The sequence below is a fragment of the Muntiacus reevesi genome, chromosome 10, assembly GCF_963930625.1.
Source record: "Muntiacus reevesi chromosome 10, mMunRee1.1, whole genome shotgun sequence".
In the NCBI taxonomy this organism is placed as follows: Eukaryota; Metazoa; Chordata; class Mammalia; order Artiodactyla; family Cervidae; genus Muntiacus; species Muntiacus reevesi.
This window is the reverse complement of record NC_089258.1, coordinates 57,455,931-57,468,456: the sequence shown is the minus strand read 5'-3', so window position 1 is coordinate 57,468,456 and position 12,526 is coordinate 57,455,931. Positions and strand designations below refer to the sequence as shown.

Below are 12,526 nucleotides of genomic sequence, written 5' to 3'. Positions count from 1 at the left end.
ACTGTGTTTCTTCTTTGGGTGTCAAAAACTGGGGAAGGGATGGGAGATTTACAGAAGTTTTAACAGAAACGATACCTTTTGTCTCTTCTAATGGCATCTTGTAGAAGAGTTAATTATTTTTCCATTTAATATTTTTGCCATGAATAAGGGTTTGTAAGTGAATATCTCAAGCTACTAATGTAGATATCTAATTTCCATTGGTCTCTATTTTGACTAATTTCTTCTTTATTATGCATATTTGTTCAAAGTACTTTTCAATTAAAAAGATTTATTAGTAGATAAAATCTTATTACTTCTTTCAATATTATACAGCCATTATAAAGTATTATAATGCTTACAAGTGCTCTGTAAGAATATCCCAAAGATAGCCCTTGGGATGAATACAATGAGATAATAATAGCATAATGTATTTCAAAGCCATTTGCAAGGAGTTTCAGATAGGTAAGATGATTATTTCCAAATATGATATAGGTAATAAAAATGTGTGCAAATAGCAACTACCTTTTCTAGATAATGCAATTAAATGACAAAAATAGTAAAACATTACAGTGCCTGATATGTATTTTTATTGTGGCATTTTTTATTGTTCATCATGAATATATTTGTAGAAAGTTTATTAGAAGAAATTATCTATCATAAATGAATTATAATGTAGCTATTTAGTAGCCTATACAACTGACTTCTATGTGAAAGTCATTATATTATGTGCTTTCAAACACTGACAAGTTGAATTCTTTGATTTACAGGCAAAATATTACCTTGATTCAGGACTTAACAAAACTAAACCATACACTTTTGGTTTAATATCAAAAATGAATCTGAATTTTATTAACATATTTATGACTGAGATAAACTGGGCTCACTCATGCACTTTCTATCACATGTATGTGGTCTTTTATTTCCAGAAGGTTAATTTTGTTCACATTATAATTAAATATCCATCAGACTCATGCATTATTTTTTAAATTACTATTTCCTAACAACGTTTCAGTTGCCCTCCAAAGGATTCTTCCACATGGAGAAGTGCTGGAGTGACCCCCAGGTTAATCAATGATATTTTTAAGGCAACCCGTGTGAATTCACATTATACTTAACTATCACAGAGATTAACTTGAGAATGCTGAATCTCTGTTCGGAAGTTGCTGTAAATATAGTAGTCACTGCTTATTGATATCTTGCCTTCCTGCACATACACACGCTCCTGACGCGGCTTCGCCCACCGTGTTGTTTCAGTGAACCCACGGCCTCCGTGCCCCCCGAGTCGGATGTGTACCGGATGCTCCACGACAATCGGAATGAACCGACCCAGCCTCGCCAGTCAGGCTCCTTCAGGGTGCTCCAGGAGCTAGTGAACGACGGCCCTGGTGAGCAGTCCGTGAATGTCTGTTGAGATGTTGTTGACAGAGGTTATTCCAAGGGTCAGGGGAGGGGAGGGCAGCAAGCATAATGGGAATGAGAGTCTAAAAACAGATTTTCATCAGTCATCAAATGACTCTTTGCTGAAAAGGATTTGGTGTTGTTTGGTTTAGGAAGAGAACATCCAGAACATATTTAAGTAGCCACCAACTTGATGGTAAAAGAGCATCAAAGATAAATCCTATCTCAGTAGTCAAGGGCTAGTTCAGCTTAACGATCATAAAATACTGCAAGATTTCTCAGCCTCCCCCATATCTCAGGGTATCATAACCATCAAATTTTTTAGATAACACTGGAATGAACACTCACTACGTCCCAAATTCTGTGCTGAGCTGCTTTGCACATGTGATTATTTAATCCTCACAATAATTCAGTGAAGTAGGAGCTGTTATTTTCCCTAACAAAAGAGAAAATGAGGCATAGAGAGAGTGGATTTGCACAAAGCCACACAGCCAGTAAGAAACAGAGTTGGGTCTCCAGCCCACTCCTGAAGTCTTCAGAGGTCATACTCTTGCCAATGACTTTCCATATCCAAAAGATATATACTGTCCTTCTGAAGTTGCACAGAAATGCAAAAATGCCCCATTAATATAGCTATTATCAAAAAAAAAAAAAAGGAAAATAAGTGTTGATGAGGATGTGGAGTAATGGGGACCCTTGTGAACTGCTGATGGGGAATGTGAAATGGTACAGCCACTGGGAAAAACAGTATGGTGGTTCCTCAAAAAGTGAAATGTATAATTATCGCGGGATCCTGCAATTCCGCTCCTAGATGTATACTCAGAAGAACTGAAAGCAGGAACTCAAACCAATACTTACGCACCAGCATCCACAGAAGCATTATTCACAACAGCCAAAAGTTGAGACAACCTAAATGTCTATTCACACATGAGTGGAAAAACACAATGTGGTATATATCCATAAAATACACTATTATTCAGCCTCAAAAGAGAATGAAAATTCTGATATATGCTGCAACATGGATGAACCTTGAAAACATTCTGCTAAATGAAATAAATCAGAGACATAGGGACAGATATTGCATGATTCCATTTATATGAGGACATTAGAATAGTCCAGTCATAGGGACAGAAAGTATAATAGAGGTCACTGGAGTCTGGAAGGAGAATGAAATACAGAGTTAATGTTTCCTGGTTACAGAGTTTCTGTTTTAGATGATGAAAAAGTTCTAGAAATAGGTATCAGTGACAGTTGCACAAACTTGTGATCATACTTAATGCTAGTGAATTGCACACGTAAAATGGCAAAGATATTCCATTTTATGCCATGCATCAGTTCAGTTCAGTCACTCAGTCATGTCCGACTCTTTGCGAACCCATGAATCACAGCACACCAAGCCTCCCTGTCCATCACAAACTCCCGGAGTTTACTCAAACTCATGTCTATCGAGTCAGTGATGCCATCCAGCCATCTCGTCCTCTGTTGTCCCCTTCTCCTCCTGCCCCCAATCCCTCTCAGCATCAGGGTCTTTTCCAATGAGTCAACTCTTCGCATGAGGTGGCCAAAGTACTGGAGTTTAAGCTTCAGCATCAGTCCTTCCAATGAACACCCAGGACTGATCTCCTTTAGGATGGAACTGGTTGGATCTCCTTGCAGTCCAAGGGACTCTCAAGAGTCTTCTCCAACACCACAGTTCAAAAGCATCAATTTTTCAGCGCTCAGCTTTCTTCACAGTCCAACTCTCACATCCATACACGACCACTGGAAAAACCATGACTAGACGGACTTTTGTTGGCAAAGTAGTGTCTCTGCTTTTTAATATGCTGTCTATACTTTACTACAGTTTAAAAAAGAAAGATGCAAAATGTTCTGTTCCTTTGAGCATTTTGTAACAGCTCCCTAGAACAACAACAGTTTTTAACATTTCATTTCGTAAGGTCCTGTTTCAGAATAAATTATGCTTGAACGAATCCTGGTTCTTTCCAAATGATATTGTGGGTACAGCTAAGAATTCCTCAGGTTAAAGTGCACACCTTAAAATAGAAGCCAAGTATAAACCATAGCCAGCTGCTCCCTGGCCATAAATGGAAGCGCTTTGTTTTTCAGATGACCGTCCTGCGGGAACTCGGAGTGTGAGGGCTCCAGTTACAAAAGTGCATGGTGGTGTTGGCGGCACACAGAAGATGCCATTCTGTGACAAGTGCGGGAGTGGCATCGTGTAAGTTTCCATTTCAACCCAAAATTCACCATCAGTCTTGGCATCAGTTCCCTATTTCCTCTACTCTAAGAATCCAGAGATAGAAGAGACTTTATGAAAAACAAATTTCTATTCAGCGAACTGAAATATAAATGTCCACAACATTTAGGGCAGCTTGACCAGAGATCCTTTAGGTGTACCCCCAAATTAGCATAGAATGTGAGCTGGAAATTCTGACTTAATAATTTCAGGTATATGCTCATGAAAGGAAACTGCCCCAGAAGTATATTCTAAAAGTCATTTCCAAGAATCATGACTTCACTTCAAAAAGCCCTCCCTTTGTTGATGCATAGTCTTTGAATTCTTCCTTTTCTGTATAAACCCAGGAAAACAAATATAGGGGTCATTCAGTTGTTCATTAAAACACATTATCCTTAACCGATTTCTTAAAGTTGCACAAATACTGAAATATGATTTCTAGACACGCAGCTTCCATTTTAGGGGCTTTGGGTGTAAATAGCCACCCTTGCTAGTTTCAGATCTTCAAGTGAACCAGATCATTTCAGTCCCTCCACCTCCTGGCCTGTGGGGGCACGTCTCCCATCCCCTTTCTCTGTTCCCCTGTCTCTAGCTCACAGGAGGAGCTATCAGTCCAGTCACCCAGGAGGCATCCCAGGAGGGCAGGGGAGGGGATAAGCCTGCTTTTAGCACAGAGAGAGCTGGGAGACAGAGAAACAGGCAGGACAGGGGGCTGGGGGCAGAGAGGACCTCGTAACACACCACAGGTCGTGATGTTACCCAAAGTATTGGCTTGGCCAAAAAGTTCGTTCGGGTGTTTCCCATACGCCGCAATGGACAGACCTGAAAGGAGTTTTTTGGCCAATCCAACAATTGTTGCTCCGAAGTTGGATTAACTGTTTTGACAGTTTACTGTGGAAAGGCAAGGGTACCCATCCATGGAAATTCCATCTCCGCCCTTTGGTGCATTCTGTGTTCCATAGAGTGGACGCTGGACCACCAAGCTAGACAGTAAGCAGAGGGACTTTGGTTGTGTAGACAACAATCTTGGTCACAATCTGATTCCTTTGCAGAGGATTATCTGCATCATCTCTCCTGCTTCCAAAGCAACAATGGGGAGAGATCATGAAGTAAGATCCTATCATTTCTCTAAAAAAAAGAAAACTCGTTTGAAAAAAAAAATCTGAAAAATAGTCACATGTGAACAACGGAGAGAAACCCGTGAAGATTTACTGTGGTTGTCTTGGCTCTCCCAGGCAACTGCATCAGTTCCATAGCTGTGCCCAGTTTTACAGCTATTGTTTCCTGAATGTGAAACACCTGCCTTATCTGTAGTGCTGGCTCCCTTTGGGTCATGTTTTTGACTGTGTGTGTGTGTGTTTTCACGAGGGTCTCCTTCTTCCCCCACCAGTGGTGCGGTTGTGAAAGCACGGGACAAATATCGGCATCCGGAGTGCTTCGTGTGCGCCGACTGCAACCTCAACCTCAAACAGAAGGGCTACTTCTTCGTGGAGGGGGAGCTGTACTGTGAAACTCACGCCCGGGCCCGCACGAGGCCCCCAGAGGGCTACGACACGGTCACCCTTTATCCCAAAGCTTAAGTCTTGGCAGAAGGAGCACGCACTCACCCAGGCGCACCTACACAGGCTGGTGTTAATGGCTTTGGGCAGATTTATAGCAAAGTGCTAACGCCAAATCTAGAACCAAGATTTTAGACACTTATTGTATTTTTAGGAGAAGGAATGGGAGGTACATGCCTGCTATAACAGAAACATGCATTCAACTGTTTGGGGGGGGGGAGCTTAGCAATAACTTAATGGCATTTAAAGCAATAATTTTTTCATGTCATTCTCCACAGTTTACATATATATTATTATGACCATCAAACATGTAAACATCAAGATATTTGGGGAGTTCAAATGTCTTTCCTTAACCAGCTGACTTTGCAATTCTAGTAAATAACAAATGGCAATCTTGTATTCTAAGAAAACCTGCAGTGTCTGTTTCAACAATTACAGTGCATGTCAGGGAGAAATTCTGTAGATCTCTCTAGTTTCATATTCAAATAGTACTGCCGGATACAACATAACATAATAAATACATAAAATATTTTTAAAATACCTAACGAAGTGGCACTCGCTGAATTCAGATAAAATCAACATTCCAATGAGGGAGCCCAGTCCTGACTTGTCATGTACACTGACAAGTATAGTGTACACGCAGGTATTTTAAGGACAAAAATATGGTTTCTTTAATTTTTATAACTCATTTGCTCTTTCTTATGAGCCCACAATTTCTGCTGATTGGAGGGGAAGTTTTAAATGTGCTAGTTAAAGGTGATGCAGTTTCAGATTAAAACAGTTTCTGTTGCTTTGAAATAGTCTCTTTCATTTTAAATGTCTCTTTCAGGTAAATATTCAAAGTTCAGACTCCATCAAGGCTAGTTCTTTATTCTCAAGGCTCACCACCACCATCTTCTCCTCCCAAAGATGGCACCTCCAAGAGGAGACATTTAGGGGACCCTCTGGGGAGAAAAGGGGCTGCTGTTCTCCTGGGGTCCTGCTTGCATTCTCTGCTGAAAATCCATGGTTCCACTTGTGCTGTTTTCTCAACATAGTTGGAACCAGACAACAAGCCCACCTTTACCACCACTTCCAGAAGTCTCAGCTCAGCTTTCCCTTGAGTCATAGTTTCTTTGCATCTCAGACACGAACCCCATCTGGCCCCTGTCTCAGCTCGGGCACCTTGCCCATCACCATGGTGGTGCCACGGCAATGCCCCCTGAGTTGCATGTCTTACCTACTTCCCAAGCTCATCCCTGGGGACAAAGCAGAACTTGTAAAACTGTCCTCTCCAAGTATAAACCATGGGAACCAGCAGGCTGGCGAGGTAGGGACTGTCTCAGGCCCTTGGTCTCACCCCCTTGCCACAAAGTCATGCCTACTTGACTGCAGCTGCTGCCTCTAGGCCCGGAGCAAGGATTCTCCTATTGTCCCAGGTGGAGACTAGGGCCCGTGTTGTACTGCTCCGGGATTCTCCTAAACTTCTCTGATTATTTCTGACCCTGACTGGTCTGGGGTTTTGAACTAGTGACACAAGACAGAACACCTGCCCGGCGCCTATGGGCTATTTGAGATAGAAACTGTAACCCCTGTACCAAAACACAAATTCGTTCAAAGAGCAATTCAAAGAAAATAGAAAACTATGTGATCAAAGGAATGACTGTATTCAAACACATTACTTTTTTTGTTCAGATGTTATTTTTAAACATTTTTTTTTCTGGGAGGGATATAATCTTAAAAGTTTGGAACCCAGAGAGCAAATGAGTGGGAACTGATTTAGGAACGAGAAAGTTAAAATCCAAAGCAGCAATGGAGAAAACTGAAGACTCATCCCAGAATCTTGAAAAGGCAAGGGAACTGGTAACATAGGCATTTCTAGACTAGGGGATGAACGTGGAGTTAACAATAAGGAGGGTCATAGACAAGCTGTTTTAGAAGCACTTAATCCCCACTGTGTCCCCTCTCTGCCCCTCTCTCACACACCCATTGCCTTTCCTAGTGGAAGTTTGCCTGGTATTATCTGGAGAAAGTCAAACAGCATCTCTGGAGTCAGGAAGCACAGTTGAGGGTATGTGTACCATACTAAAAAGAAGTTAAATAAGAATGAAAGGCTCATGAGAAGAAAAGTGTGCATTAGACATCATGCTGTACATTAATGCATACTTTATGTTAGATATTAGACAGTATTTTCCTTAAAATTTATATATTTTGTAATGAACTTCTTAAGTTCAGATGTTCAATAATGAGGGGAAAAGGTAGTACAGCTTGAAAAATAGTAGTAGTAGAACTCTAATCTGAAATTCAGGAGCCATGTGGCTTAAAGCTGATAATTCAGTCCATGTGACTAAGGTTTGTGATTATTGTTGTTTAGTCACTAAGTCATGTCCAACCCTTTGCAACCCCATGGACTGTAGCCTACCAGGCTCCTCTGTCTATGGGATTTTCCAGGCAAGAATACTGGAGTGAGTTGCCATTTCCTCCTCCAGGGAATCTTCCTTACCCAGGATCGAACTCTTGTCTCCCGCATTGGCAGACAGATTCTTTACCTGGGAAACCCCAAGGCTTATGAAGCAAATTCTAAAATTGCATGTTCATTATTTTTAATTAAAATTACTCTTTTGATGATTAAATCTAGAATTTGAACATAAAGTTAAATTTATGACAGAATTAACCAATAGAAATCAATGCAATATAAAAATCACTTTAAAACATATAAAGTACAGGGTGAAAACAGCAAAGTTAAAATGGAAAGGAATTAAAACTTTTTAGAAAAGTAAACAAATAAAGCAATATTTCTCCCTGTACTAGCCCTTTGTTTTTCAATAATGAATTCACACCTGGGCTTATATAGGAATTCATGCCACAAACGAAGAATGCCAACCGATTTTTATTTAGCTCTCAGAATACTATATCTTCTGAAAAAACAGATTAGTCACTGTTTTTATATTTATAAGCTTATTAAAACCAGCAATGATCAATGAAATCATCTCTGTTTAAGAACTCTAGGTTCATGACTAACTAAATTGCTCTTTTTTTTGGAGTAAACCCAGGATAGAGTTGCTACACCCTCTACCAATGGGACAACTCTGAATAAAAAACAGTTCTGGTTATCACATACATTTGCACCTGTGTAAGCAAAGTAAAGTTAATGGCTAATATGATATGCAAATCGTTTATTTATCTCTACATAAGATAACCTAAAGTTTGTCCATCACAGGAACATTCCAAGATAGGCAGGATGGAGCTTGGGGGTTCTTCTACTAACAACCTGAGTTGAAAAGTTTATCAAGCCATCCTTTAAACAGATTTGACTTTAGCCTTGAGAAACTACTACTTTATAACCATTACTCTTTATTACCATGTCATCATGGCTTTTTTTTTTTTACTTATGCTATGCCATCTGAATCTTAAGCATAAAAAACAAAATTGGAGAAAGATTGAGGGCATTCAGATAATTCAAGCAAATAAACAATTTGATCTACATGAATATTTCAAGATAATTGTCTTAAGCTTCTATTCATGTTGGAGAGCACTCAATAAAATACTTAGTTGAGCACCTACCAAGTAAGAAATGTTGACACTGAACCCAGTGAAATGGATTTTTTAATACATTGGCTATATTTACAAACTGACATTTTCAAGCTAGCTAGAATGCTTCATGTGATGATAAGAAGTGGTTGCTTTATCATAATTTCTTTCTTTCAAATTTGTAGTAATATTATTAATCACACTTCAGAAGAACATAAAATGAGTATATACAAGTTGTTTCTGTGCCAAGGGCAAGTATGTTGCAGAGTTTCAGACCTACCTCTCATGAGATCAAACTCCCATTTTATCTCCTTTCTTGAAGTAGAGGGAATTGAAAATCACAACATGTGAATTACCCATCATGTGTATATATGCCAAAGTGCATGTGTATCTGTGGTTCACTAAAGCGCCAAGGTTATGCTACCAACGTCGCGTGCAAGAGCTTGCTTTGTGCACCATGATGCCTCACACAGGGGCACATGCTGTTTCGCCTGCCCACACATCTGGGCTCCAGATGCTGCTGTCTGAGTTCCCGAGGCTTCCAGCCTTCCGGAACCCTGCTTCATGTCTCAAACCTTGTCACTCCTCCACATGAAGACAGTCCTTGATTCCAGTGCTGCTTCTGCCAGCCAATGGAAAAGACTAATTGCTGCTAACAAGTACTATTAATTTTCTACTGCCCCCATTATGTCAAACACTTGTGTTTTGTTCTGGAGATAGCCCTTTAATCTTAAAAAAAAAAAAAAAAAAAGACATCAAGGGTAGGAATTCTAGATATACGAGAAAAACAAGTTGGAGAGAGAACTTGAGGAATAGAGTACTGGGCATGATCTGGACCAATTAAGGACCAAGTCTCTCTCTCTCCTTTTTTTTTTTTTTTTCTGACTGTGCTAGGTCTTCATTGCTGCATATGGACTTTCTTTAGATGCTGCGAATGAGAGGCAGTCATTCCATAGTTGTGGCACAAGGGCTTAGTTGCCCCAAGGCATGTGGAATCTTCCTGGACCAGGGATCGAACCCATGTCCCTTGCATTGGCAGGCAGATTCTTAACCACTGGATCACCAGGGAAGTCTGGACCAACAGTCTTTTTGACCTTAGGAAGGTTTGTTCGATCTGTAGAGATGATGATACTGAGCTTGGCTCTCTGACAGAGACTGAAGCAATAGGGAATTTCTCTGAAACGAGGCACTTCCATTAGATAAGGTTGTGTCTGTGAATCTTACAGAGGGTGCCTATTTTTCCCACTCGATCTTTCTGTGTCATGGACTCTTCTCAGCCTGCAAGCATGCTCACATGCTCTCCACCATGCTAAAACTCTCTCTTTCCCTTATATCTATTCCCTCTCAAGCTCCTGTGATAATCCTCTGTCTATCTCTTTAGTACAGGCAGATCAACTCTACTTTCTGAGTTTCCCCACTACATCACTATTTATAAGTCCTCTAAGGCAGCAATCAACTTCCTAAGAGCCAAAGCTACTGGCTATTTTTAGTGAGTTGTGGGGTTCATTCTCCTATATAGATGAAGTCAGGTTAAAATTAACTCTAAAAGATACCTAAAGATGGCTGTGGATTTGCATTTACACAAAGTAGCCTTTGAGACGGTCTAGAAGCCATCCAAGACATAAGTCACCAGCATATAGTTCCTCTGACCAAAGGACCAACCTTATGACAATTGCAAAATTTATCATGTCCCTTGCGACTCAGCTGGTAAAGAATCCGCCTGCAATGTGGGAAACCTGAGTGTGATCCCTGGGTTAGGAAGATCCCCTGGAGAAGAGAAAGGCTACCCACTCCAGTATTCTGGCCTGGAGAATTCCATGGACTGTATAGTCCATGGGGTCGCAAAGAGTCAAACACGACTAAGTGACTTTCACTCATTCACTCACTTGGTCACTTTTTCACACTACTATAGACTTCAGCTATGATTAATGATAGCCTTGTGATCTCAGGTTTTTAAAATGATCTTCTGGAGCTAAAACCCCAGAAGTATTTTAGTCTGGTAATAAATTGCTAAGAATAGATTTGACTAGCTTGTTTTTGTGCAAGTTCTTGAATTTCTTCCAGATTCTTGATTCTGCAGCTGTTAGTCAACAGGTGAAAATGGATTCTGTAAGAAGAGCTACTATTTGAAGATTCTGAAATATTGTGACTCACAGATTAAAAAAAAAAAAAACTGGCAGTACAGATTTTAATTCCAACCTTTAGCAATGAGCTTCACAAATCAGATATTCTCATAGCAGTTTTCAGACTGATTGACATGTATGGCCAGAGAAGGCATATCCCCTGACAGAAAATTCTCCACTGTCCATCTGATATGAGGTCAAATGAAATAGGAACAGTCTCACCATACTGAGAAAATAGTACAGGTGACATGTGATACCATATCAGGGAAACAAACTTTTAGTTCTAACATTAATATTTATACCTCTTCTATACTTTTGTAAAATTTAGATGAAATGCTGTCCTATATCATAACACTGTGATTTGCTATGGGTAAAAAAAAAAAATCAAAATAAACTGGTTTTTGGCAAAACTAGGATTTCAGAATCAAGAAGTCTAGCATTGACCAGTTAAGAGAGTTTTTGAAAAGTTCCTAAACCTTCCCATGTTTCAGTTTTTCCCATACAAATCTGGAAATTAACATTTTTCCATGAAATTCCACACTTCTCAATACCATGAAGTGTAAGCTAAGAATATTTCACCAAAAACTTAATTGGGGCAATAATTACACTAGGGAGGGAAAAATTTGAGCATCCCTCAGAGTAAGTGTTTTGATTCTAAACTTTGCTCACCAATTTCAGCTGGGATCATCAACCTTTTCAGTGTCACAGGCCCAGGAACTATGATAGGTGGGGCCACAAGTAATCAGATAAGACTTCCCTGGACATACATTCACAAATGCAATAAATACTCCCCAAAGTGACCAAATACATCCATTTTGGGGGTGACAGTTTCTTTCCTTAACCATCCAGTTTCTCTCTCTCACCAAAGAACAGGGTCTCCACGCGTGTCTCTTGGTGTGAGGCCCTCACAAGGGGCCTCTTCTGGGATACCATTCATATCATAGACACTTTAATTATTAAAGACGTTTAAAAAATGTATTATAACTTTGTTGGCTCCAAAGATGGGCTTGTTGTATATTAATGATAATGATTTTCTGACAAATAAATTATTTTTTTAAAGTTATTCTTTAGTTTACAAAAGAGAAATGAATCTTATAATCAAATGATCTTGTTGACCCTAACATCTAAAATCAACTGAACTTCTAAGTAAAGAATTGCTGCTCTGACTGATGAATTGATTGGGAAGTATCTTAAAAGTAAAGTAGATGTCTACTGAAATTAGTATGCCAGCCAAATTTGAGTTTTTGATACTGTAGCTCTTATCATCTGCTTTTTATATCCTGTACTGAACGGTATGGTTGAATCATCCCATTTAAATCCACAAGTAATTTCTGTGTACACATCTGTCATCCTAACCTACAAACATTATACAGACAAATCAGCTATTGTAGAATATTACGTTAATTATGTTATTAGATATTAATATATAATGTTGTATAAAATAAAATTTTTATAGTAATCTCTTATTATGGAAATTTCATTAATATAGGGATTAACTTCCTAAAATGTAATGCTTTTTTATCTACGTTCTCCCTTCAAAATACTGAAATTTATTCAGAAGAGTAATTTGACAGATATGTGGATGAAAACGTTTGCAGCTCTTCAGAAAAAGTTAACTTTCTCACCATCAATCATCAGTGGAGAACCTAAGTTCTCAAAATTACAGTTTGTCAAAACTGTCTACAACACCACAAGAAAGACTGTCAAATCTTCCAGAGGCC

General features: G+C 39.4%; 1 protein-coding gene across 3 annotated transcripts in view; it reads left to right on the top strand.

Moving 5' to 3' along the window:
- Positions 1 to 5,970, top strand: part of PDLIM3 (PDZ and LIM domain 3) — a 30,453-nt gene extending 24,483 nt beyond the window's left edge. For all 3 annotated transcript variants that reach the window (XM_065947511.1, XM_065947512.1, XM_065947510.1), the window contains 3 exons: positions 1,234 to 1,364; positions 3,484 to 3,595; positions 5,004 to 5,970. In XM_065947511.1, coding sequence (XP_065803583.1) covers positions 1,234 to 1,364; positions 3,484 to 3,595; positions 5,004 to 5,193 — 433 coding nt within the window. In that variant the 3' untranslated portion in view covers positions 5,194 to 5,970. The remainder of the gene's footprint in view (positions 1 to 1,233; positions 1,365 to 3,483; positions 3,596 to 5,003) is intronic.
- Positions 5,971 to 12,526: the final 6,556 nt, after the last annotated feature.